Here is a 27,414-nt window from a genome sequence, read left to right as displayed (position 1 = left end):
TTGCTGCAACAATTATAATTAATGATTTGACGAACATCACATTTGGTGTTTAAAATCGAGTGCAATATCTGATTCCCGTTTGTAAACATCTGCGCCGTAAAGTCCAAACAGTGTCTCAAACCCATATGAAAGCATAAATTAGAATTTTATTTTATTATTACAATATTACAAAAAAGAGTAGCACAACTCTCACGCTCTTGTTTCTTATCCGTCTTGAAAGATGACAAAAAAGATAGGCTATGGACCTTCTTCCTTTTCACAGCAAAAGAACAGGAGGGGGGGGGGGACTTAAATAAGAAAATCAAGTATTATAAATAGTCACAATTGCAAAAGCGAAGCTTTGAAAATTGGCCAAAAAAAAAAAAAAACAGCTCAGTAACTACACATTGCTAAAAAATACGGTATAATTATCCTTTCCTTGCTTCCCATAACAAATCTCTAAGGAATTGCTTTGTCTAGTCAATACAATTTAATTAAAATTAAAAAAATAGGGGAAAAAAAAATAATTACCCCCCACCCGAAAATAAAAGCGCTGTGTCTGTATTCTCACCATCTTCCTTCTCCTTATTATTTGGGGTTTTCATTAAAACCATGCTCAAGGAAAGTCCAAGGACCAAACAATTAAGGCTTTTTAGGGGTTGGTAGGTGAACAGAACATGGGTCTTATCGTGATCACACACACGCACACACACACACGCTCGCACACACACACTCACACAATCATTAAAGTTTAAATGTTACAGTAGTCTAGTAGGTAAGCCAGTGTACAATAAAATAAACAATGCGTTTGCTGTTTCAACGTAAAAAGTCTGCTTTGTTTCCATCCGTTGTCATCTTGCAAGTGATCAATTTGGTCTTCACATCACAATCAGTAGCAAGCACACGTTTCACCCCCCCCCCCCCCCCGGGACTCACTTGGTTTGATCCCCCACGTGACATTAGTAACACTTTGTACTATTGTATCGCCTTCAGCACGAATCGTCGTCCACATTCAAGTAATACATTTGTCAAGGATTACGGAAAAAAAAAAAAAAAAGATAAAATGGCACGTCTTCCCAATGCAGCGCTCGGCATAAACGGCGACACGCCCTTTGGAAAAAAAGCCTGAATTGTCATCCTTTGGTTGAATTATTATTATTTTGATTTAACAATAACCGGGTTCTGCTCGTTTTCCTATGGCGTATTCTCCATCCATCTATTGTTGGTAGGAGTGATTGAACGCAAATCCATTTATGTTGAGCGCTGTAAAAAAAAAAAAAAAAAGTCTTTGTTAGACTCAGGCCATCTTTAACGCTTATGACCTTTCTGTTTTTCATAACTGAAGCCTTCCTGGCCCAGCCCCAAAAGTTTTTTAAAACACCTGAATTCATTGCAGCATTTGAAGCAGGACAGGAGCACGTCGCCATGGCAACGCTGCCTGCTGGGTCCTTGCTTTATACAAACAACCCGATTGCGTTTGTAAGCAACAGCAAGGAGTCAAGTTTCAATAGTCCTATTATAACAAATAAATAATTACATCCGAAAATAGTCAAAGCTCAGCACGCACGCACATCTCTGGCTGCTGTTTCAAACAAGATTATTACACACAGAAAAAGTATTTTCCTCGCCAGAAGTTCCTCACAGCACATCCAACAATGGATGCTTTTTTTTTTTAGGTGAGGAATTGACTTACAAACGTGTGAAGTGGAAATAACACAGGATCTGTCGAGATCCAGGCACACACATATTGAGGAGCAGAAAGCAGGAATGACACACAGTAGACAAGGTGATTCCTAAATGTTCCAGGTAGAAGCATTCACTAACCCCCAAAGAAAAAAAAAATTGATCACTTGCAAGATTTATCCAAAAAAAAAAAACTACTGTTCTTCATGAATTAAATATATTCATTTACCCTCTTTAAGATTAGCAGTTTTGTCAAGTTATCATGTGGTTTCTTAAGACTAAACAAAAAGGGGGGGGGGCTGATAACTTGCGGAGACAAGGCCATAGCTTATCTGTACCCTGGATGCTGGATGAGAGCGCTTCGACCATCCCCGAGCTCCGGCCCCACCCTGCTCATAGGGGGCCTGTGCATCTTGGCCATTAACCCGAGATTCTGATCGCGGAAGTAGGGCGTCTGGAAGTCCCCACCCATGTAATCTGTGGTTTGCATCAGATTAGTCTGGGCAGAGGAGGTGGAGGAGCTCGCCGGTAGCCTGTAATGGGGAGCCCCCGGGGGCCCGCATTCCAGTGCGCCGCAGCCCCCCGGGCCCGCCCCGTGGAATGGCATGGCTAAGTCCTGAGACCCGGAGCTGTCACTGTTTGGTGTGGGGAGGATGTTGCTGTTCCAAATGTGGGACTGGAAGTAGTGACCGTTTGGGTAGTGGGCCACCGTCATGCCGTTGTGGTTGACGGGCGGAGAGGGGGTGGGCCTTTCTATAGGGGGTTTCAGCATGTACGGTTGCCCCACGCACATGTCCGCGGGGTAGGTCAAGTGGAAGCCGGCATCCCTGGTGGGCTGCTTGCAACCGTTGGGAATATGGGGCACGTGGGTCAAATGCTGCGGATTCCAAGAGCGCATCTTCTGTTGTTGTGCGTTGGCTTGTTGCAACTGCTGATTGGGTTTTGGGTGCAGATGCTGCTGAGGGTGCTGCTGTTGCTGCTTGAGATCGGTGTGGTTGGAAGGCAAGTGGTTCATGGTCACGCTAGGTAAAGGGTGGGCTCCCGCCGGGATGGCTGATTTCTCTTGGGGGCCGAGGATGCAGTTGTGCGGGTGGAAGCCGCCCGCGGCGGCGGCGGCGGCCGGGTTGCTGTGCATGGACACCCTGGAGCAAGCGCTGATAAGGAGATTGCGACTGATGGGGCTGGGGTTGGCGATCTGGCCCTCGCACATAGAGGCCGATCCGGCCCCTTGGGCCCGAGCTTGGCAGAACTGGTTGATCTGGTGCACGATGGTGCTCAGGTCTGGCTGGTGGCCCTGGTGCAGCCCCGTGGCCATTGGGAGTGGAATGGTTGAGGTAGAGACGGTCACGTTAGGTGGTGCGTCGCCATCTGGCAGCTTTCTGCTCCCCTGCAGGCCGGGCTGCTGCTGCTGCTGCTGGAGGTGCTGCTGCTGCTGCTGGAGGAGGACAGCAGAGGGGTGGCCGAGGGCTGGGTGCTGGGAGACAGTCTGCAGTCTAGGCGGGCCCTGAGAGTGCTGGGCCACGGGGAGAGCGTGTCTGAGGCTCTGCTGCTGAGCCAGTGGCATCTGTAGAGTCTGAGGTGCGTCCTGGGCTTGCAGGGCTAAGCTCTGCTGAGGTTGGGGGAGGTTGGGCAGAGTCGAGTGGCGGGGGTTTAAAGTGCTGGTCGAAGTCACTTGGTAAGGGCTCCTCAGGTGGTTCATGATGACTTCGGGGTGCAAGCGAGACCGGCCGCCGGCGAAATCTTTCAGGATGCCCTTGACCGAGGGCACCTTGACGATGGCGAGGAGGCCAGTCTTGGCCTGAGAGGAAGGGTAAGGACTGTAGCGCTGGCCCGATGTGTCCAGCCCGTTGACTGTACGCCGGACGTGATTCCGCTGCGGGACCTTGATGCTGTTGGGGAAGATTTTGATGGTGAGGGGGTTGTTGGCAACTTTCTTAGCATAGGCATCCAATTCTGCAGGGGTTGGGAAAGGAGTGGATCTCATCCTTTGTGTGGTGTCCCCTATGAGAGAGAAAAAAGATTATGAGAAAGAGACCAATCGGACTCACAATGACAATCAATCGTGTTCGATCACACTGCAGCTGCCATGACGCCCGTCGCAAATATTTAACCGGCTCCTGTCGAGAATCATCCAGCTAGTTTTTTGGGACAAAGGCAGACACGGGTGGAAAAAAATAACCTCTAAAAAAGCGGGAATGACGCTCCCCCTGCGGCTGCGTCGCGGAAAAGGAAAACAGCGTGGCGAGCGCGACATGACAGTAATCAGACACAGGCTCTGATCTGCGGGGGAGACTTTGCCGGTTCCGGCTAACAGACATTTGTTACACCTGCTAAGCATCCGGGCTAAATTTAACCTCTCAAAGTGACTTGAAGGTGGCTTCACTTATGAGCCCCCTGTCTTAAAGGCACTAAAAAAAGAAAGGCTAGCGTAGACGTTAGCAGCAATGTGTCGCCGCATAGTTTTCAATGTCATCGCTGAGGAAAACAAAACGTGGAATGTTGCTAATGTCATCCCGCCCGGGTGCGCTCGGGAGTCGAAAAGAAAGTATTAATGGTGCCGTGGCAAATTGAACTCAACTGCCTTTACCGTTTATTGCTATTGGACTGTTAATGTGAAGTCGATAGCCAAAGTAGTTTCCACCAAGTTGATGGAGCGGCAATGTGAAATGTCTCAGTCACACGGTGAGCTGACTCGGCTTGAGGGACTCAGAACCCAAACGTTGCCAACTGGCTAATTAATCCCCCCTTTTATTTGGGAATGGGGAAACAATGGGCTTAAATGTCCAGCCAGCCGATGACAGCCTTATTAATGCCAAGGTCCGGGGCCAAGGTGCTTGAGTGGACGCCAGCCATCGCGTCGACCGAATGTGTGTCACTGAATAAATGCCAGGGCAAGCAAAGGCGGACACATGGCGAGGATGGACTCCCCCCCCCCCTGTCAACTGCCGCTAATGATAAATGGCCTTTGTGACATCAACGCTGACTGCACAACGACAAAATGGTATTCGCATTATTCACAGTGTCAGCATACAGAACATACCGCACTTGGTGATAAAACCCGATATAGAAAAGCGAAAAGGCGGCATCAATGCTGCCAGTGTAGTTATTTTTTTGATATTTTTGTTGCTAAAAAAAAAAGAGGATCTTGTGTTCTTTTTTTCCATCTGACAGAAGATATGTCAGAAATGTTCCTGCGATGGTGTCACAAGATCGCTACACTGTAATCATGAGTAGGAAAGTCTGACCATAGCTCGCTGTATCTAATTCCATTTTTTTTTCTTTTATATACATATATTTAGTGTCAGGTCATCAAGCAATGAGGAGAGTGAGTAATAATGACTTGCTAGGGAGTGATGAGTCATGGAGCTTGGAGTATGACCCGGGAGGCCAAATTTAAGAAAGAGTTTCATCTTGCCAAGTCATACTCACTGTCTAAATTTAAAACTCATTTTTAACTTTATATAATATTAAATTGTTTCAACTCAAGGCACCAGGCCAGCTCTCAACGCAACTAGCAATTCCTAGTTAAGAAAACTCAACCTGACTTGGCTCAGTTTTTTTTTTTTTTACTCGTTCCCAAACTCAAGGGCATCATCAGGGGACGATTTGAAAGATGACATCAAGATGGCCGTGATGACAGCGCTGCAGAGGATCCCCGGAAGGATCCTTCAAAAAAAAAAAGTGCATGATAGCGTGACAGAGAAGGCTGGCAAAGTGTTTTAGACTCCGGGAGGAATCACTTTGCTTGACGTTTGCATTTCAAATATTTTTTTATGACACCGCCACTTGGAACCTTTGTCTATCTTGGCTTGTATATGCTAATAGTAGTTGAGTGGAAGAAAAACTTTTGGGGGGGGGGAATAAAAATGAATCAATAAACCTGTGTAAAAAGGCCAGGCTGCAAATGTATGTGCTCGCTTATTAGCATTTCAACCTTCACCTCAAACCTGGATTAATTGAAGGGCTTAAAGTATCAAGGGAGGGTTAATGAGGGTATAAGTGAAGTTTGTTGGCGGTCGCCGACGGCGACGGGCGCATCATCTAAGATCTCCCAACTAAGCAACCTTCTCTTCCAGCAAGCAGAGGAAAGGGGGGGGGGCTACGTTAGCTTGTGTGTTAATTACCCCGCTGTTGGCGCCCAAGTGCACAGTCAGCAGGCTCTAATTAGGGCTTCTTTTATTCAAACAACTGTTCTTATTGAACATGGTTTAAGCAGCGGGGGGGTGCCAAGGCGCTCACGCTGTTTGATATTGCAAATTTTCACTCAGTAGCAGGAAATTGAAGCTTCGGTGTTGAATTCATGTGTGGAGCCCGCCCTCCTTCAAAACGCAGCGTGTCACGCTGACAAGGGTCAAAGAGTTAGATATTCAAAATCTCACAAAGAGGGCTGCTTTTTGATCTTTGTGAGATGCAAAAAAAAATAATAATCAAAATCTGCCCCCGCCGGGCTCCATGTTTGTTCTGCTTAGAAGAATGGAGGACCAAGGGCTATTTCCTGGGATGTGAGACATCATGGCTGCACGACCCTGCTGTATCCTTTTTGGTTTTCACAGGCATCATCTGCGAACAGACACTCCTCAACGATAAATAGAGCAGCTGCTCCCTTGCCTCTGATAGCAACCCGCTAGCTCGTAACTTCTAAATGACTTCTCTTATGCACCGCCGCGGCAGAGAGTGGCCAACCTGGTGGTCTGGGACCTTAGGTGAAAATGGAGGTGGGTGAAAGACAGAGTCCAGACCTCTCTAAAACTCAAATGCTAACAAAAAAAGGAGCTCATTAACTTGATTACAAGTGATGACTCACTCGGTGAGGTCAAGCGAGGCCAAGAATGTACTTTTAGGAGATTATGATATTGGCTTGAAATGACTAAATATACTGTGCTCGTCATCAAAAGGGCAGACAAAAAAAAAAAAAAAACGGAATATCATTTTTGCCTCAATTTGTCTGGGAGCAGGGGAAAGAGTCCGACTGATGGCGGGCACGTCACAAACCTGCCTGAGTGAGGCAACAGACGCTGGCACTTAGACTGCTTCATGCTTGCTGATCTCCCAGGGGGTTGGCTGATTACTAGCATTCTGAAATTACAGTCCTGATGAGCTGCGAGTTTTTTTGTGACCCAAAAAAAAAAAAAAAAAACAGAAATGGGTCACGTTGAGGGGGTACTTTTTAGGATTGAACGGAGCACGGTGTGAGCTTTAATCCATGTGACTGATTTATGGAGGTGATTTGAAAGGCATTGCCCTTTATGATTGGGGTTAAGGAAGCTTAAGTAATATATTCTGTCAATTCATTGAATAAAATTGGATTTGGGCATGAAAGTGTTTTAAAACCATTTCAAAATTTGGTATTGTTTGTGATCATACTTTTTTTCCCCCCCTCATTGCTGTTCAATCTAATATTTGTTTAATATCGAAAAGAATGTCTGGCATGTGTACACGCCGGCACGATTGGGAAAGACTTGGTCGGCCGTGTGGGATGGTCGCTACTTACATTTCTGAAGTCCAGTGTTCATCTGCGTGTGGGGGAGAAGCTGGAGGGGGAGGTCACCTGGCCCTGGCAGACAGGCCAGCATTTCACACAGACACTAATGCAACATGGGGCACGCACTTCTCCTCACACTGTGGAAAGGAAGCAAGAAAAAAAAAAAATGGGGGTGTTGCTTAGCAATACTGATTAAAAGAACTTATCCCCACAGGCAGACACCTTAGGAAGTCTGTTGAATTACACACTGATTCACACTTGGAGCGTGAGGTAAGGTGACATTTGATGCTGTTAACAACTTGAATTAAACATCAAACCTCACAAGTAAAATGAGCCTGAGGGGAGGGGAGCAGGTTTAAATGGAGTCCCTCCACCACCTCCATGCTTCTAGAATCCCGCTACCGTCTTACCGAGGGAGCCGGACCGGGATGAAGTGAAAAGAAATGGGAAAAAAAAATGGCTGCCAATCTGTGCAATAACCCTGATGTAATAGAGAGGGAGAAAAACGTTAGGCATGCTCCACTTGGCTTACTGCTGGATTCCAAACAACACAGATGCTTGCTTAATCAGCACTAAAGAACAGTCGGGGGAAGCAAATGAAGTCTAAAGACTCGGTGCCCTCTCTTCCTTTTACGGCGTGGCATCAGCCGAGTGTGGCAAGAGGGAGGCAATTACGCACAAAACAACCTTGGCATGCCTACGATGGCTTAAAGGTGTCGCCCCCCCCTGCGGGGAAAAAGACAAGTATAGGAAAGGGTGACAAAGTGAGACGGAGAGGTGGAAAGACAGAAAGGGCAGGTGGCAGGTTTGGGGGGGGGGGAGGGGAGGGGTGAACCTGCTTTAAAAAGCAGGAGCTCAAAAAGGTCAGGACGACAGCTCATTTAAATCCTCCTGGCGAGTGGAAGGGAAAAACAAGCCTTAATGAAGCTGCCACTTCCACACAGATACCTGAGAACGTTGCACCTTGGGAAGAGAAAAAAAAATATTTCGGTTAATTTTCTTTGATACTGTATGCACCCTTTCTGCAAGCTGAGTCTCCGACACTGATTTACAGCCTGGACCGCCATATGGCAGCAATCCCTGCTCTCGATTCACTGTGTCACCATGAATTAACTTTAATTGGTCTGATATGTTATTCTTTTTTTTTTTTTCCCAGCCTTGGAAGGAGTTTAGGTACACATCGCCTTGATGTCAGTAGACAGGATTTCCAGCTCTCATTTATCAGGGTGCCAAGATTTCACATAAAGATAACGGCAATCTCTCAGACAACAAGCAGCGGCCAGGTTGGGGAGGGGCAAAAGCACATATCAAATACAGCGCGGCGTTCGGGGAAAAAAAAAAAAAAAAAAAGGGGTGACAAGCGTGTTTTGATTGATGCCGCGGGAAATAAAATGCCAGCGTAAGCTAGCAGTGTGTCTGTTAAAAGGACACGCAGACGCCAAGCCGCTACAGGCGAGAAACAGCGAGCAGGCCATCAGTCCACCCCCTTCCTGTTCTCCCCCACAGCGCCCCTGAATGTCAGAAAACGCTGCAGTGGGGAGTGCGGCGGCAAAGGTCAGCCTATGGTAATGCCCCAGCTGACACTCCGCCTTACAGCCAAGAGCAAGGAGGGAGGGCGTGGGGGGGGGAAGCCTGGCGTCGGTATCAGCACCAGTGTCACAGCAACTTACATGCGGAGCTACTTCATGTCATGTTTCCAACGGGTCTTCTTGTATCAGCTTGCCAGACGGGCTACGGTTTGGAAACGCCTTTGGTTTCCCTGCAGCTTGTCAAGGGTAAGCTGGTGTTACAAAGATAGCATCAGTTCTTATCAGGTGGGACAGAGCAAAGAAAAGGGACAAGCATGGAGGACATGCGGCATTTTGTTGTTTTTCTTACACGTAGCAAGTACTGATCGGAAATTGAGATTTTTGTTATAGGTAGTCGTCAATTTATGAGTGGGGGGGGGGGGGTCTAACCGGGGCACTTCTGCCTAACAGATAATTGATATAAAATAAAATAAAAATTAAAATGAATTTAATATAAATAAATACTTAAATACAATAACAAATAAAAATAATTTTAAAAAAGTCAGGGCACTTCCGCCTAACGGATAATTTATATAAAATAAAATTAAAATAAAAAAATTAAAATACTTAAATAGAATTAAAAAAATAAACAAATAAAAATAATAAAAAAAGTCAAATAAAATTATTAATTTTAATCAAAGTTATTGAATTTGATCAGGTTTTGATGAGACCTGTTCCAAATGCTATGACAGAAATAACCCAGACAGAGACTGAGCTGTCTCTGGCACCACTCTGCAGGTGGTAGTCAGTATTTGACTGGCTTCTTCTTGTTCTGGATTGCACTCTGACCACCAGGCAGGGGGTTCTGTCTAGTCTGAAGCCTCCAGCCATCATCCCCTCCTGACAAACAGAGAGGAGGGGAGGGGGGGGGGGGGGGGGCTTAGGAGCCTTTGTGATGCAGAGACACAGTTCGCTCTGCCCGATGCGGAAACTGATTTTCATCTGTGGAGAACTGGGGTTCCTCGCCAGCAGAGCAGGCATTGGTTTGGTGGACTTTAGCCAGGCATCTCGCACTATCAGCCCCGCGCAGGCAGGCAGGCAGGCAGTCGACAGAGGCTTCTCTGGCTGGCTGTGACTCGGCGAGTCGCCACGGCAACTTACACAAACATTGTGCTTGCATTTTCAGTAATGCCCAAAAAAAAAACAAAGCACAATTGGTGCAAGGGATGTCGTGTGTTGTCAAATTGTTCCCATTAAAGCTGACCTACATTTTGTCTTATTTTAGCAATAAGAACAAAGTCGAGAGCTGATGCGGGAAAAACATTTAGGGAACCGACTTTGATAATCGTTAAATCAAACTGATAAGATCCGCCAGCTCATTTTAAACAGTAGCTATATAAATAGATAAACAATAAAAAAAGATGAAAACTTAACACTGGAGCAATATTTGCAGGCTTTTGATGCCGATTAAGAGCAAAAGCAATTAGGAGAAAGCAAGTCAGTGTTGTTCAGTGCTTGTGCTAACTAACTAGTGCTGCTGCAGGAGAGGAGAGTGGTGGTGAAAGCAGGCTGATGTTATTTTAATTGCATGTTTACCCCCAGGTTATAGGTCTGAAATCACAGCCAAATAAAAACACAACTTCAATGCAACTACAGTCTGTTGATTCTCTCAGGGCAGAGAGAGAAATTACAGTACTTTTCTTGCCAGCCGGCTGTGTGAATAGGAAGTATAGAAAGAAAGGGAGCAGGATGAAGAGCTTTTTTTTTTTTTTTCCGTTTCTAGAATGCTTAAGCCTTCAGTCTAAAGAAAAAAGGCTCTTGCGTATGTTGACAAGAAATGAAAAGATTACTATTACCAAGGTTTTGCAAACAGTTTGTGGAAAAACGTATAGATGGTAGTTGAAGGCCACAATTATTTACGGTTTGGAGAAATGACTCATTTTGATTATTTTGTACTTTCTACCTGGATGATCCCATTTTTAATATATTTGTCTAAGACGCATTTTCAGGGGCATCTCGTTTCACTTGATTCAATTTTTTGGTGTTGGTGGTTTTCCCTCAATTAAAAAAAAAAAAAAAGAACTGATAAAAATAGTCAAAGTACCGAATTGATAAGCAGTATCGTTATGAGTAGTCTTATCGTTAAAATCTTAACGATACCTACCTACGAGGAGATTAATATATTAATAATAATCATTTATTTCAAGATAGGTATTTGTAAAGGATTATGTTCATTGAAATTTTAGATATATTGGTATTTGTATTAGTGATTACTCAGCTAGTATCAGTCTGGAAAAAAAGTGGTATCAAACGATCCCTTGTTATACTAGACCTGACTAAACACGACATCCATCACACCGAGGCTCAGTTTACAAGTGACTTAACAGGCATTCCATTTGTAGCCTGAAAGCCCAAACATTTGAATGGGGGTGTCTCGTTTGTATGTAAACAATGAAACAATTATCTGCGGAAACACGTGCACGTTAAGCGTTGACACAGACCACGTTATGTGCTGTTGGCAGAAACCGAATTAAAACACAAAACAATTCCACGCATACCCAAAATATTTCCGCAAAAACATCTTTTGTTATGGGTCACAAGGTGGAAAAGAAAATGTAATGTAGCAAAACTGGAATTTGTTGATAACTATCAACGACACAAATGCACGAACAATATCCTCGTGTGAAAACAAAGCAATGCAGCAAATATTCCACTGATTACATCTGCACTTTTAAATGTCACCTGATGTTACGTCACCATAATGACATGGTGGGAGCGTATTAAAAACACCCGTCGCCATCTTGTTAGCTGGCGACGCTGTCACTAATGATCAGGATAAATGTCTTTCCGGGAAAATTGCTCTCGGACATTAGCGAGTCGCAAAGTTGCTTGATCATAGAATACGAGAAGTTGGCGGTGGAGCAGTTTCGACAACTTCTACGCTTAGGAATGTTAAATACACATTTTTAAGCCATTTATTTGACTTCAAAGTCGCATATCCCAGAATCACAGCAGACAACAATGAGCTGAGTCACATGTTCTCAGATGCCAAGGCTTGGGTGCGGGCACGCTCGGAACAACATTGCCGAACAGATGTTACACTTGCCGCGAGTATTTGAAAGTGTGCGTGCAGGAGTCGGCGTGACATGATCACGCCACTCCAGACGGATGTTTTCCTAAACTTGTTTACACCTTCAATGTGCTGTTATGAATTGGATAATTGCAGTAGAAGCAGATGGAAAAGGTGTAAACAAATATACGGCCATGTTTAATTCAAATGAAGATACTTTATGAATAAATACTGGGACATCTGGCCTTTAGGAAAATGAAAATATGGTATTGATTCCACAGATTTGACTTCTGAAAAGATGCAATCATGACGTCCATGATTTTTGCCCGACCTATATTTGAAAATACTTTTTATTGAGCTTCCTTGTTTTGGGGGGAAATAACATGCTGACAGCTTAAGAGCTGTCGATTTTTTTTTTTTTTTCCCCAGGTGTAAAACTAAATCAGGATAGAGCGGTTTTCATTTGTTAGCAGGTGCATCCATTTTGTGTTCCCGCCTCATCCATGCTTTGCCTCGGTGAAAGAGAAATTGGACACCCCCAGTGACAAATTGAGGCTGCGATTAAAAAAGGGGAAACAGGAAATCTTTGTTAAGTGCTAGTTGATTGGGATTTCAGGGTATGCTCACACGTGTGTGCATTTTGGTTTGGTTTAAATCCAAAAAGCAGAACCGACGCCAACTCGTGTACCATTTTGCCCTCTTATCCAGGTGTTCCCACGGCTTATGTCTCAGCGTTGAGTGCTCCATAAACAAAACTATCAACGCAGCTGTTCCCACAAGTCTCTCTCCCACGCAGACGAAATGCCCCACGGACCACCTCTAGTTCCAGCTCGTCTGAAGTCCAACTGTTTAAAATGGAGCTTCGTACAAAAAACAGGACAAATCCATCCATGCCGATTCAAAATCCGACTCTCTGTGTGTTCGTTCAATAGATCCCGATCCGCCCGCCTCCTCGCTGGCCCTGCGAAAGGTTACTAGGGTGAGCCGCCTCCGTGGCAGCTCTGACATTCAGTCTGGCCCTGCAGCCAGACCAAACCAGTTCCTCCACGCATGGAGAACAAAAAGTCATCTTTTCAATACGAGAAGTGCTCCATCTGCCAATAGTTCTCTCCTCCATCTCCCATTTGTTTGTGGGTGCCCTCTGAGAACTTTGGCTCTTCCGCCACTGGTTGTGGGCATCAGGCAAGGGTCAGCCAACCGATGACTCTGCGGAAAAGGCAGGCAAATAGAGGCCGAGCATGGCAAACATCTCACCTCTATGTGTGCATGGGAACATCTGGTCTGTTCAGCCCACACAAGTTCTCAGTTGTGTACTCGCGTTGTCATGACGCCAGAATTACATCTTATAATAGTCCGACAAAAAGTCAAATCTGCAGTTTTGAATTCCAAGTTTAACCATGAGCTGAACCTTGTGTTATTTCTGGAACATCATCTCAATACGCTCAACACAGAAACAATAACTACAGCTAAATCCAGGAAGGCTAACTCGAGAATAAATCCTTTCTCCTCCTGCGAGAGCGATACGGTCATATGAGGAACAAGACTAGGCCCAGCTGATCAAACTCCTTTCCATATCTCACTTTCTTGCATCACATAGATCTCCAGCGGCCATCTAAGACTGATGATGCATGCTCAAAGGTGCACGCCATTGAACAGAGCATTAATGCACCCGGCGGCAAATTTCTACCATCGACCCTCGTTCCCTGCAATAAGGACAGAACCATCAATCAGGTCTCGATAGCCGAGACTCGACGTGGCTTGATAAAGTAGGAGACTTTGGAGCTTATGATGAATGGATCTTTGAGATATGGCCTTCTTAACAGAAAAAATCTGCTATTGTGCGGTAAAGCCAGCTGATTTAGGGCTGTTCCCGAGCCTCCCAGAAGTCTTCTGTTCTCACACCAATGCGTTGGAAGTGACCTTCAGGAGGCCCTCTAGTCCTGCTAATTGGGGTCTCTTCAGTCTACCCTCCAGACAAGAGCGGAGGAGGGACCAAGGGGATCAAGAGGGTGGACGAGAAGGAGAGAGAGGACTGGCCTGTGCAAGAAAAATCAGTGTGATCAGCACTTAGTCATAAAAAAAAAAGGAAGACAAAGTCCAAGATCTCAGCTATAGTACAAAAGATGCCTGGAGGCTTTATGACGGCTCGGTGGAATCATTCTGACAATGACACTGCACAATGTTAATAAGCGGGGGGGGGAATAAATAGGTGCGGGGATATATCTCGAATCGACTTTTGCAAAGAGGGTGGCCGTGAACAGAAAAGGTCTGCATTTAATTTGCTAATCCATCACTGCAATTGTGCCAGCTAACAAAGGCGGAGAGGAAAGTGGAGGGGCATTCAGAAGCAATGGAGCATGCTGAGGGCCCAGTGTGTGGGTTCTCCGTGGAGCAGGCCAGGCCACAGCCCATGGCCCTAAAAGCCTCGCCCGGGCGCTTGAGAGAAAAGCCTCCGATGAGCTCGGGGGCAAGCAAGACTAATCTCTTCATGTCCCGAGAATTGTTTAACCATGTTTGACTGATTAACCCCAAAGCCCTCCGTTCCAGTTGCAATCTATTTGTTCGAATCAAGTCTTTTTGCAAGTCGCTGAGAGGAGCGTGGAAACAAAAGATTCTATTTGGAGGATGCCAACCGGGTTTTTTTCCGAGCATCTAAATCCACGCAACAGCGGCGCTCGCATTAAAAGAAAAGGTCAGCGCAATGTTGAAGCACTCCGAGAGCAAACTGTCGCGTCACGCCTGGCTTTTACCGGCTTCATGGGAAAAGGAAATTTAAGACACTACGTGGAAAGGAGGTTGCCAGGAAGATTAACCCAGCTTCCTTTTATAGCCTCTGAGAAGAGGTTAAATCACATATTACATCCCCCTGAAATGTCTCCGAGTAATTAGATCAAGAATATTACTCTCTCCTCTTCCTCTCGCAGACTTTGCGGGCTGATCAAAGCCTAATGATGGTGTCAGTGCCTTTGGCAGTGCCGGCTGGATAAATCTCCCCATCGGGACGGCAATCTGTCAAGAGCCGCGAGCTCTGCTAAACAGCGCGGGACATGAGCGGAATGGCGCTTGACACAAAGTCGACTAAACGAACCACATCCTTTACCAATAAGCTTTCCATCAGCGCCGCGGCATTAAAATTCACCGGGATGATTCGAGCCGACTTTGTTTTGGCTAGCCGCTTTTTTGCTATGTACACATGTCAAGACGAGGTGGAAAAAGACCGGAGCGGCACCTGGTCTGGCGATGAGGCACGACGGGGGCTTACCGGCTATTAATTACAGAAAGCCGACACTTAAATCCCCGCAACGAGACCTGGGAAGTGAGCTACGCGGCAAAGACCGACGCTTGCCTGTCACACAGCAACGTGACCTGCCTGAGGACTCCTTACACATGAATACTTACAAGAATGTCTTTCAAATTGGGCCCCCGCTTTCCATTCCACGGATGTAGCACAACTCGAGGGGATATTTTCTGACTAACGCAAAATGCTTGTGCAGTGGCGTGATAAAAGTTGACATTTTTTTTCTCCCTTTTCTAACTCAATGCTTCCTTTGTAAACAACCTTGTGGTTTTTTTTATACGCATAATGGTCAATTTTATTATCTGCTCCGAAACCGAAAGGGTGCAAACAAAAGGTGGAAATGGTAGGAGATATGCCAATCATTGATCGTTGAAAGATGTCAGACAAAAGACGCCCTGAGAACCTGACAGCTTTTCTTTCTGTGTCATGTTCCACATCGGTTCTTTCGGAAATTAGAAAAGCACATCCTGAACAAACAAAAAAGTAAATTGCATCCACTTCCAACCGAGTGAACCCTCGCAATAGACTTGGTAAGTAGTAAAGGCTATTAAATAGCTAATTTTAGCTTCGGTGCTAAAAGGTCAGACATTAAATCTCTCACGTTTTAAACCATCTTAAAGTACACGGAACCAAAAAAAGCAACGCGACATCCTGTTCATGTCAAGTGTGGTCCTCTGCTTTTTACAACAATAACTAGAGTTGAACTATGAACCGTGATTAGAGCCGGCATCCCCCCCCGTAGGGTGACAACTGCGCCACTGCACATTCCAGGAAACGCCACTTGCCGAAGACATAAACAACATGGAGGGTTGCGTTGATGCTTACAGCCTCAGTAAATGCCTTTCCATTCACGGCCGTGGCAGTATTTCAGAATGAGAAGACGGGGGGGGGGGGGGGGGGGGGGGAGGAAATGTAGGTGTCGGAAGTACTGCCTGTAAAGAAATGACAAAAGTGGCAGTTGAAATAAAATATAAATATATCATTTGTATATTTATATAAAAAGTTGAACATGACGTCCATTGGCAAAGTTCACGACTATGTCGAGAGAAAAAGACATTTGCGTTTGCTTTTAAAGCGCCCGGTGAATGACGTGGCAGCGATTAGCTAGTGAAGGTCACAATCTTAGCCTATCCTTTCAGCCGCTTTTCACAACACAACCCCCGGAGCTCTTTCTAACAACAGGAAGAATGTCATCTGGTTACTTTTCAAGGCACGGAGATAGCATTCACTGCGGCCAACAATGGGTGCAAACAGGACCCGGAGGGTGAGGAGGTTATGCGGAGAGCCATTGGAAGTGCCGTCTGCTCTACAACGGACGGTGAAATAAAAACGCACCCACGCATTCGGGCGTGGGGAAGGGTCACGGGCAAAGGGCCAACTGAATCCTCACCTCTGTAGCTCTGTCAAAAGGAGCCTCCAGAGCTTCCTGGCACAGCCTCCTCCACCAGTCAGAGCTTTTTGAGACTCCACATGATGTCATACCATACATTTATGGGTAATTTTGTCGAAATAGCGCTAACTACTTGTGCCATGTGGACGAAATTGTATGCTTAATATACAGTACATGGTCCACTTCCACTTCATATGATAAAAATAAAGTTCAATCTTGTGATGAATCCTGATATTATTCTGTTTGTGAGGCCTTTCCCTGCCCAAAAAAACCAAGCTTCCAAACAGAGGAGAAATTCAGTCTTTAATGAAGCGTTTGAAATATTAAAAATAAAGCCCAATTAGCCGACAGCCTTTTATATCTCCTCCGCCTCTCTTCTAATCCTCTGGAAGCTTTATCTAATGTTTATGCCAAGTATGAAACGGAACAAGGGTGTGAATGTTGTAGCTCCACCAGTAGCGGCTTTACTGTTGCTTTGTTTTGCGACCCCCGCCGACCGGGTCACCCTCAAAGCTAGCTAATGATGCCACCGATATGTACGCTTGGAAAACGACAGCAATGGACGCCATAATGATATTTATTAGCATTGCCTGGGATGTAATTTGGAGCTCTCTTATTAGAGCGAGAGCCTATTTTGGGGAGGGGGGGGGGTTGGAGAGGCTCAGCGATCTGATTGAGACAGCCTTATCTTGTGCCATAAACAGAACGCCGCATCTGGGCCTGCTCCTCTGCTACTGATGGAGGCGGATAAACAGCTCTGTTGTCTCCAGTGACTCCGTGGAGGCTGATCACAGCGAGATGCCCTCGTGCCTCCCCGCTGCTATGGCTGTTGTTACTGCCGTGAATGTCACAGTGAGGCATGCATTCTTTCACCATTGCCCTCGAGATGAAGACACAACAATCGCTAAAAGCTTTCTTTTTGGTGTTTCGTTGCAAGGGGCCTGCCTGGTTTTGGGTTTCTTGATTGCGCAATCTGCTCGGTAAAACAAAAAGCTTTATCTTTTTTTTTTGGGTTGGCGAAGCAAATGCCAGGTCATTTCCTTACGCTTAGGTTGTCCGCACGATTGGCAAGGATCACGTGCGGCCATTTTTTTAAACTCCCTTGACCTGCTTTTGACCCTCACACTGTTGTCTCCAAAAACAACCAAACATCTGCCCCACAGCAAAAAGGACATACAAATACGGGGACAACCTGCTCTTCAAAAACTACTGAGGTGCAGAAAATAAAAATCCCTTATATATGCACATAAAATTTACAGGCAACACCTGCTGGAGATTTAACACCCACTGGCCCCTGCAGGGAAATGAGGTTTGGGGAGAGAGAGCCTGCTTGCACATTTCCAATTCAAATGCCACTTTTAATCGTGCTCGTTCCAAAGAACACGTGCTAGTTAGCCGGGCTCTTTCAGTCAACAATAACAGGGGGAATAAAAATGACCAATGACTAATCATTAATGAGTGCCAGGACAATCTTTGTACCTTGTGATTTGTTCTTCACATAAAGTAGGGCTTTGATATCATCATCATCTTATTGCTGCAGTCTTGATGTTGCGCAGCAGATTGTTCTGCTGACAAGTGCAGGGGCCTTCTGCAACATAAAGCAAGTGGGCCTCAATGGGAGCCACTCGAGAACAATTGCTTTGACTTTGCGAGACCAATCATAGGTCGGCTCTTGGTTTAATCCAGTCGATTTAGCATTTGGAAAGCTGCCGTGTGGGTTTTTACAATTCACATTGTACCACTCTAGTCTAAACATGGTATTCTGACTCATATTGTGTATGATTAAGCCCCAAAAAACAATAATCTACCTTTTTGTATCCATCCAGGGGGCGGCCATTTTGCCTTGCCACTTATTGTCACCTGAAAATGACAGCTACCGACAGTCACGGCTCACCTGTTTTCTGGATCGATGATGTCATTTTCAGTCGACAGCAAGTGTCAAAATGGCCACCCTCTGAGATGATATCACAAATGCAAAAATAACATTCCACATGTTAAGAAACTCCTAAGTTCACGTTGTTATCCTTATCTTCATAACTACAAAGGGGGTAAAGGTTCATCCGCGATCATTTTGTTTGGATGCAAGGTCAAATATTTCAGAGGCTGATAAGATTTAGCATGTTGTTCATATTTCCTTTTCGTTCGACTCAGCCTTAAATGCACTAACATAGATTTAAAAAAAAAAAGAGAGAATGAGAGGGGGGAAAAGGCAAGATGCTACACTTCAAAAAGCAAATAGACCTTTTCTGCCTCCACTGTAAATCAATACATTCCAACACAGTTGTCAGTGGCTGACAGAAAAGCCTTAAGGCAAACTTGCTTTTCTGCCCTCGAGCAAAGACTCTTTGGTTTGTGGTGACAGGTCAAAGAGTCAGCACATGACTCATGAACGAGTGGCATTTCCCTTCGGTGGAGCGCACTCACTTTTCTAGCGTGCTGACCAGCGTGACATGAACAATCGAACCAGGTGCTCTCGACATTCAGGCTTGTCTACTAGCTGATAAGCGAACATGCAAAAATCATTTCCCGCAGTTGGAAAACACTCACCAAAACTTGGGCGGATGAACTCATCATTCATAACCAAATAGAGTATCATGCATGAGTACACGGCGTCAAAGCGTTAAGTCTGGTGTCTTCTGGAATTTTCTTTGGACGCTTTGTGAGGTCTATTTAACCGGGAGTTGGGTTAAGTAAGCAGACACATTCCTTATGAAGTGACAGTGAGGTCACTGACAGCTAATTCTGGCTGCTAGCCATGTAGCCACTGACTGGTTAGCTTCCATTTTAATCATAAAACTGGGTCCTCGGTTTAAAGTGTCACCGATGCATGACGTTTTAAAGTTACAAACGGCACGTAATGAACGTCTACTATAAAGGCTTTATTCGGGTAGAGGTGACATTAGAGCACTTTACAGATGGGAGAGGCCCTCGAGTCATTTGTTTCGAAGACCTAATTAATCTTCATTGCGCTGGGAAACATAGCACCCCGTTGCAAAAAAGGCTTCCTTCAAGTTCTACTCGATAATTGCACTGAGTCTGGGGGGGGCTGAGTTTCCCCGACGACACGCTTTGAAATTTAATTATCTAGTCTTTTGGAAAATGGAAGAAAGCTAGCGTGCAAAAAGTGTACTTTTGGACAAGTAAGGTTAGAGTTCATCTCTTGCCAGCTTGTCATGAAACAAACAACTATTTAAAGGCTCTTTTTTTTCTTTAGTACACAAAATACACATTGAGCTCAACATTACCCAGCCATAGTCCTGGTTTTGGGAATAAAGCCGGCCGGGCTCATGACTCAGAGCAGCCCCAAAAAACAACAGCGGCATTAACATTCCGCCATGCAAAGATCAGACTCAAAGGGGGCAGAAACGTCGATAGGATCCCATTAGTTAAGTGCGCCCTTAGGATAGCCGAAATTTGATCAGAGACAGACCTCTTCTGTCCAGACACAAACCATTAGATGTTGTGGTGAAAAAAGGCTGCTCCTCAGTCCCAAACTCCTTTTTCATCACTCCTCCTCTTCCTCCGAGGTTGATGTGCGAGGTGGCCGGTGACGTCAACCTTTTGTTATCACCTTTAACACTTGCCTTTGCAGGTGGATAAAAAAAGCTTTCTCACTTTCCAGGAACATCATTGAGACAACCAAACAAGCTTCATGTGCACCGATAACTTCATTATGGCTAAATAAAGCCTTGACACGAATAGCAAACAACTTCAACCACATAAATAAGCCTGGGGGGCAAAACTGTATTAATATGATAAGGATGATTAGGCACGGAAATGGTCGTAAATCCACAACTGTTGTCACAAGAACTAGCTAAGCATCTTAATAGTACTAATAAAACACAGTTTCATTCCTTTGCTGTATGATTGTATTGCGAGTTGAAATTAGACCAAGCGTCCACTCTGGATAGTAGAGGAGGTCCATAACCGCAGGTTGCTAGTAATAAAAAGAACCAGCTGAGTGGCCAGCTCCAGGCTAGCTAACCTCCTAGCACATCTCAAACGTACACAGTCCCATTGTTGCCCTCTCCTCCTCGCCTTTTCCCAAATACGTGCGAGCAAATGCGGCGCAGGTGTCATCGAGAAGGAAGCGCGAAAAGCGCATAATAAAGACACGACTACTTACTTTCCGTCAACCTCTGCAAAAGGCATCGTTTAGTTGGTCGCCATGGTTGAAAACGGACAGATTTACTCCCGACGCTCTGCACTGCCGAATCACTGCTGCTGCTGCTGTTGCTGCTGCTGCTGCTGTCTGCGGTAGGCAACTTCCGGCGCATGCGCGTTACACGGCGACGTCTAGCCTGGAGTTAAAGGGACAGTCCAGTTGTTAATAAATTCCGAACATCCGGGCATTTTTTAAATATTTCCCATGATGCAACGTATTTTTAAAAATTCCGTGTTGTCTTGCTCTGATTAGCATATAAATGTGCAGAAAAAGTTATTATGCATTTGGATATTCCAACCAGAACACGCCTGAAACTCCATATTACTTACCCTGAATGTTTTTCTTGTTGGTGTAATTGCATTAAAAAAAAAAACTCTTTGCGACCATTAAAACTGTTAGCAAATGTCTGTTAAGTGTCAGACTGTAATATTAATAATATAGAGGACAAAGGATGAATATTTCATATCAGCTGTCTACATGTGTTGCTCCACCTTTAGTGTTCATATATCCACGGCCTAACTCGTTTTTTTCACGGGCCGTATTGTAGTCATAGCTTCTTTCAGAGGGCCATTATGAATAAATGTATGAGCACCTCTTATTATATACAATAAAAGCTACAAAACAAACTGACAAATAACTATTTTTCAAATCAGACGAGTAAAAACTGGTCAAATATTAAAAAAAAAAAGATATTAAAAGTGAAGACAATTTGCAATTCTAGTAATGACACAAATTTGATGCACAATTTGTCTTCGCGGGCCACATAAAATGATGTGGCGGGCCGTATCTGACCCCCGGGCCTTGAGTTTGACACCTAAAAGATTAAAGGTTGTGTTTGTGCAAGCCCATGTGTACAAATCAATTCAACCAGAAGTATATTTGTGTGACTACTTCAATAAACTCCCAAGTATTGACGCAAGATTATCTCCTGACACTTATTAGTGATATGAGAAAGAGAAACAACACAGCACAGAGACCTAGTGGTTAATACATATGCCTCACACACTGTGGTTTCGAACCTCGCCTTGTGTAAAATCCTCACCGCTGTCACCCGGGTTGCACTGCATGTATTATAATGCTCCTGCTAAATTCAGCCAGCGAGTGACTCTCCACATCAGTGAGTGAAGGAAGTGAAAATGCAGCGTGAAAGCCCAATCACACGCGGCGCTTAAAGTTCAGCAGGTGGGGAAAGCAGCAGTAGCAGCGGGCTCCATCAGGAAATAATACAAAGTTAATGACGCAGAATGGCGCTCTCTCGCTTCATAGCGACGACGACGTCAATACGGGATGTTAAAAGAACGCTGTTCCCAATTATTCGTTTTATATTCACCGATGACATGAGCGATGATTTGAAAGGGAGGCATTATTGATTCCCTCAGCGGACAAGTTTCATCGATTGGAAGTCTTTACTTGATCTCCCCCGCTGTGAAAGAGATTGTACAATCAGAGCGTGAGTGTGACCTATATGGTTAGTTTTCGGGTTAAATTGCTTCTTTAAAAAAAAAAAAGAAGCCGGAGCAAGGACAAAACAGTGATTGCTAAGTCCAGGGACCTTGGGGGTCTGTCGCAGAAATCGAGCGTGCTGTTGAGCCATGTCTGATTGATAAGCAGTCAAAAGTCACATATCGGTTCATTAATCTGTTAAGAATGTGCGAGAAGGGAGGAAGGGGCTCCTTGCAGCCAGCCAGCTGCGCGGCATCACGCCTCTCAATGCAATCACGACGTGATGGATGCTCTGATGCACTGACACATTGTTTCTCCCCCCCCACCTTTGCTCCCCGTTGACATGCCTCCATGGCTCATGTGCTTATTATTCCGTGAACTTTGTTATTCCTCATGAGCAGCCGGGTCTTATTAGTGGAAACACTGCCTTGTCTAATCCCAGCTAAGCGTTAGCGCTGAAGCATAAAATCTTGACGTCACCTTGGCTGTCATATACATCACATGCCGCATTTTAATTTACATGAAATTGATTGAGTGAAATGTAGCAGCACGGAGAGGTTTTCATCCAAACGTGTGAAGTCGCAGTGCTCTTCGAATGGCAGTGCGGGGCTACAGCTTATGATTAAATGCTCTGTGGGCAAAGCCTTTTTTAGCGAGAGTGCTCTTCCTGAAGGCCAAAGTTAATGCAGTCATAGAGAGCAGTCTGATACATGCCCACGTGAAAGGGCCATGTGAGGAAAGCCCTGAGGGGGTGCGGGCCTTGAATGAGTGGGAGGAAGGGGGGGAAGAAAGTTTACTGATCCTCAAATATCCTTTTGGTGTCAGCTTCTCTTTGAATTCCGCAGTAAAGTGTCAGGTAAAAGCTCCATTTTTGTTTTTCTCGTCGGTGGTTGAAGAGCTTTTAGTGTTTGATGATGACAGATTGTGAGCTACCTGATATCCTTCATCATCCTTCCCCACTGGAGGTGTGTGCTTCACCCTGAGTGAGTCCTCGAGGACTAACAAACAGCCGGCGTGTTTGGACGATGAGGAGACATCTGTTCGTCCTGTCTTTGGCACAGCAAATGAAAACAATATGTTACCTTCATATGCAATCATATCTTCTAAAGTCAGATGATAAACTTCACATATATGTTGTTTATGTTAATGAGTTTGCTGATATTGTAATGAAAATGAAGCAGAATTATCCCAATGGAGAGAAGGTGAGTGAAAAATGAAGTTATTTTTAGTCAAACTAAAATATGAATTTGCCTACAATTCTTAATACTATCAAATAATATCAGTGATCATCGTCCAGTTTGCAAAAAAACGATTGTGAACTTGAATTAACACAGTAGAGGAGAATAACTTAGATAAGATGAAGCTTTTTAAGCCTTAACGGGTGTTTTGGTGCAGTTACAAATCCTGCCGCTAGGAGGCAGTGTCAATGTGACGTCTTGAAACCGGAAGTTTTGCCTCGTTGATCAAACAAACATGGCGGCGCCCAATTGACGGGTCTCATGTGAAAGAGAAACAGCTACGCAGATTTAAATTATACCCTTAATCGTTTCTAATTAAGTTTACCAATTATTCGTCACAACGCGAAATGGCACTCAGAGTGTGCAGACGTTTTATCAGGGACTCGGCTGTCCTCTCCAGGAGACTCGTCGTGTCTCCTCGCCAGGAACCTGCGCAATTGCTTCTCGCCACGGGTTAGCCTTTTAACAGCCATTTGAGCAGAGCTATTAAAAAAAAAAAATCATGAAACCATCATCCATATGTGTAGTAACATTTTTAAACCCATTGTTCTGTTTACACAGTGAGTTTTCGTTTCTTAGCAATATGGTAATGGAGATGCTGGTGTGTTTACAGGAAATTCCTCATGTAGCTGTGGAAGGATCAACTCGCTGACCTTCATTCCAGCCTGTTTTATCACAACAGATGCATTTGTGAGCAGTTTGCTAAAAGGCAACACCGCCGAGGCAGACAACAGTTGTTTTCGCCTTCCCTCCTCCGTCCCTTCAAACAGTGGTAATTTGACTAATGTCTCCAAAATGGACACCCTTCACTGATACTCATATTTATTGACTTATATTTGTGTTTTCATGATAGGTGAACAAATGTCATTATTAACGAAACATCCCGACCAGCCTGAAGACTCCAAAGTTTTGAAAGTGGCAATAATTGGTGCTCCGAATGCTGGGAAGTCGACTTTGTCCAACCAGATTCTTGGCAGAAAGGTTTCTTTCCTTTTTGACTTATAATTCTATCTTTTGGCTTCTTGAATCAATAAAGAAGCGCTAAAATAGAATACACTGTTTAGTGATTTTTTTTAATTCATCCTTTCACATTGAAGGTGTTTGCTGTCTCCAAGAAAGTACACACAACACGAAAACGAGCTCTGGGAGTCCTAACAGAGGGTGATACACAGATTGTAAGAATTTGGATTTATTCCTAATGATCTGATTTGAAACCAGTGCTGTAATTGACATATTTTATTTTAGATTCTACTGGACACACCGGGTCTCACTACGCCATCCAAAGTCAAAAGGTAAATTAGTGTGCTCAGTGTGTGAAAATTATTACTAATATATTTGCATTGACAGACACCAGCTTGAGAAGTCTTTGCTTTTGGATCCTTGGCGCTCAGTGACAGAGGCCGACCTAAGTAAGGCTGCATTTTTATTTATTTTTTAATATATGAGTTGGATATTTAATAACAATAACTCTCCATTCACAGTGGTGGTCATGGTTGATGTTTCGGACCGATGGATGAGCAGACAGCTGGATTTTGAAGTGCTTAAATGTCTGGCACGCCACCCCAACATCCCAGCGATACTTGTCCTCAATAAGGTATTCTCATTTAGATTGCTTTCACTTCATCCCTTTCATTATCTTCTATCTTTAAAGGTGGACCAGGTGAAGATGAAGGACAAGCTGCTGGACGTCACAGCCGAGCTGACGTGCGGTGTCGTGAATGGCCGTAAATTGCGCATTCGACCCGTGATCAAGCCCCCTTGGGCTGAGAAGACGCCAGAGAGGGATTTGGAAGAGCCGCAAGACCAGGATGCCGCTGATGGAGATGAGTCAGTGCTGACTAAGGAACAGCTGAGGACGCTCATGAGCCAGAAGGGCTGGTCTCACTTTAAGGATGTCTTCATGCTCTCTTCTCTAGATAGAGCGGACGTGGAAACACTCAAGGTTTGGAAAATCAGTCATGAGACATGATATAAAATATTCAAACCCTTTTTTTTTTTTTTTTTTCACAGGACTACCTAATGATCACAGCCAAGTCTGGAGCTTGGCAGTACCACAGCGAGGTATTGACAGACCAACGTCCTGAGGAAATGTGCATCAACATGATCCGAGAGAAGCTTTTGGAGCACCTACCCCAGGAGGTGCCTTATGCGATCACACAGGTGATAATAAATAATGCTTTGGTGACTCCACTCACATACTTCTCCACTTTGACCTACATTAAATATGTATTTTGCTTTCAGTTCATTGACTTTTGGGACATGGATGAGAACGGAGAGCTCAACATCATGGTGAAAATTTACACCAAGAAAGAAACTCACATGGTAGGTCATGTCTTCATAGTCATGGGATATTTTCAACCATGCAAAATTGATGATAATCATCATGGGGGGTGGGGTCTTTCTGTTTTTCCCTCAAAACTCCTTTTCACTGTTTTTGGGCTTAGGGCAAAGTAATAAATGTATTACTTTGGCGCCACCTGGTGGACATATGCTTCTAATGCGCCATTTCGACATATGTGATGCTTTTCTTGTACTTTACATTCAAAGCAGGCGCTTGTTTGTTTTTTCTACACGTGCAGAGGATGTTGATCGGCACGTCAGGCCAGATGATAGCACGGGTCGCCCAGGAGACGAGCGAACAGCTCACGTCCATCTTCCTGAGACAGGTCAAGCTGAAGCTGTCAGTTAAGATGAAGAAGTGATGATGATGAAGAAGAAAAGGAAATGACTTTTCAATGGCTTGACAGGCTCCCTGATGAGCTGGCTGTTTTATTTATTTTTTAGGACATCTAAACTTGGATGAGGTTAATTTGGTTTAAGTGTTTTTGCTCTTCATGATTATGAGCAAAAGGCATAGCACACCCTTAACTAGCATTATATTGCGCTTATTAACTCAGATATTATATAAAATTATGTTCCATGTAAACACCAAAGCGACCAAACGTCAGAATAAACTCCTTCACAAATAAACTGTCTTGAAAATGAACTGCAGTACATTGTTTGGTTTTGATATCATGTTCACGGCAGAGCAGGTTTGGCCGGCTCATGGTTTATCAGTTGCTGTCAGGAGGTTTCACTTGATACCACCTACACGTGTTTTGGGGGCTGGAAATGGCTTAGAAAGAATTACTCATGTATTAAAATTAGAAAAATAGCCTTAACTTTAGTATATTAAAGTTAGAAAAATCAATTTAAAAAAATCCAACTATTTTATATTGTTGAATACATTTAAATTCAACACTGCATGCATCACAGCTTTCCATTAATGGCTCTTTATTGAGTTTTGCATAAAAAGCTTTGGTAGTTCATTCTCAGATTTTTTATTGGACATAAGATTTATAGTATAGAGAAAAACAAAGGGGAAAATGGGGCGGGTAAATTTCAAGCTAGTTATTAAGCTTAGCGTCACACCTATTAACGTTCGTTTGAAATAGTTATCAACATTAACTGACTGAAATGGACTTAATAACAGAAGTGTGTATAATTTAAATTAAATTATTATTAAGTAAATTATTCTGGTCAGTATCAGCTGCGCTCGTGCCAAAAATCCGGACAAATGTCACTTAATCTTATTTATATTTGTCACAAGTGCACCTTAACATAAATGATTATTAACATACACATAATGTAGAATATATCTTTTACTCACCTAATTTGAGAACGGCATTGTGGGAGCAGTGATGCTAACTTTCTAACTTTGGCTTAATTGATTCCGCCATGTTTAGCATCTCAAGGTACATTTCTTCTTCGTCTAATTTAGCCTTAATCAACAATCGTAGTAGAACAGCAGCTCCCTCTAGTGTTAGACTTTAAAAGTGCAATACACTCAGGCAAGTGCGGGCCATAGTATATTCTATTTATAAAATTTCTTTTTATTTATTAAGACTGTTTCTCCCTTTTCTTTGTAGACTTAATTATGTTCCACACACATCAGAATAAAACTGCATCTCTCCATCACAAAATTTTCTTCCAAAACTTTATTATTTCAAAACACAAAAAAAATCATCACAACTATGTTTTCTTTCTGGTTCAGTCGATAATGAGTGAGAGCCATATAACCCTTACCATTACTAAAACTCAGTAATGGTAACGGTTTGACGGCCCCCCCCTCTCAGTTTCTCTGAAGTTTAGGTCCATCCAAGTGCGAGGAAGGAATGA

General features: G+C 44.2%; 2 protein-coding genes across 7 annotated transcripts; one reads left to right on the top strand and one right to left on the bottom strand.

The window, feature by feature from the left end:
• Positions 1–126: 126 nt before the first annotated feature.
• Positions 127–27,028, bottom strand: fam222ba (family with sequence similarity 222 member Ba). Of its 6 annotated transcripts, XM_049743606.2 has the most exons (5): positions 20,537–20,614; positions 18,305–18,364; positions 17,890–17,998; positions 7,154–7,281; positions 127–3,663 (listed from the first exon to the last, which is right to left on the bottom strand). In XM_049743606.2, exons 4-5 carry the CDS (start codon positions 7,233–7,235, stop codon positions 1,991–1,993), a joined length of 1,755 nt encoding a protein of 584 aa, XP_049599563.1. In that variant the 5' UTR covers positions 7,236–7,281; positions 17,890–17,998; positions 18,305–18,364; positions 20,537–20,614; the 3' UTR covers positions 127–1,990. The 6 variants fall into 6 exon arrangements, with proteins under 6 accessions (XP_049599563.1, XP_049599558.1, XP_049599559.1 ...); XM_049743601.1 differs by lacking the exons at positions 7,154–7,281; positions 17,890–17,998; positions 18,305–18,364 and adding exons at positions 22,952–23,068; positions 26,906–27,028 and having other exon boundaries at positions 20,537–20,711; XM_049743602.2 differs by lacking the exons at positions 7,154–7,281; positions 17,890–17,998; positions 18,305–18,364 and adding exons at positions 22,952–23,064; positions 26,906–27,026 and having other exon boundaries at positions 20,537–20,711.
• eral1 (Era-like 12S mitochondrial rRNA chaperone 1) lies at positions 23,469–26,242 on the top strand. The gene is made up of 11 exons (XM_049743658.2): positions 23,469–23,709; positions 23,870–24,028; positions 24,110–24,237; positions 24,354–24,431; positions 24,502–24,548; positions 24,604–24,665; positions 24,738–24,850; positions 24,908–25,198; positions 25,267–25,416; positions 25,498–25,578; positions 25,836–26,242. The coding sequence occupies exons 1-11, from the start codon at positions 23,604–23,606 to the stop codon at positions 25,956–25,958; spliced, it is 1,338 nt and encodes a 445-aa protein (XP_049599615.1). The 5' UTR covers positions 23,469–23,603; the 3' UTR covers positions 25,959–26,242.
• Positions 27,029–27,414: the final 386 nt, after the last annotated feature.

Source organism: Syngnathus scovelli, chromosome 15 (genome assembly GCF_024217435.2).
Source record: "Syngnathus scovelli strain Florida chromosome 15, RoL_Ssco_1.2, whole genome shotgun sequence".
Classification (NCBI taxonomy): Eukaryota; Metazoa; Chordata; class Actinopteri; order Syngnathiformes; family Syngnathidae; genus Syngnathus; species Syngnathus scovelli.
Note: the sequence above shows the minus strand (reverse complement) of the source record. Positions and strands in the feature narration are given on the sequence as shown.

Bases quoted from the DNA above. Each gene is read 5' to 3' on its own strand.
- fam222ba (XM_049743601.1), bottom strand. From the start codon at position 20,687: ATGCGCCGGAAGTTGCCTACCGCAGACAGCAGCAGCAGCAGCAACAGC. The intron at 3,664-20,536 runs GTAAGTAGTCGT...TCTCTCTCATAG, and splicing joins TTTGCAGAGGTTGACGGAAA to GGGACACCACACAAAGGATG.
- eral1 (XM_049743658.2), top strand. From the start codon at position 23,604: ATGGCACTCAGAGTGTGCAGACGTTTTATCAGGGACTCGGCTGTCCTC. The intron at 24,666-24,737 runs GTAAGGCTGCAT...CTCCATTCACAG, and splicing joins AGTGACAGAGGCCGACCTAA to TGGTGGTCATGGTTGATGTT. The intron at 25,417-25,497 runs GTGATAATAAAT...TTTTGCTTTCAG, and splicing joins TGCCTTATGCGATCACACAG to TTCATTGACTTTTGGGACAT.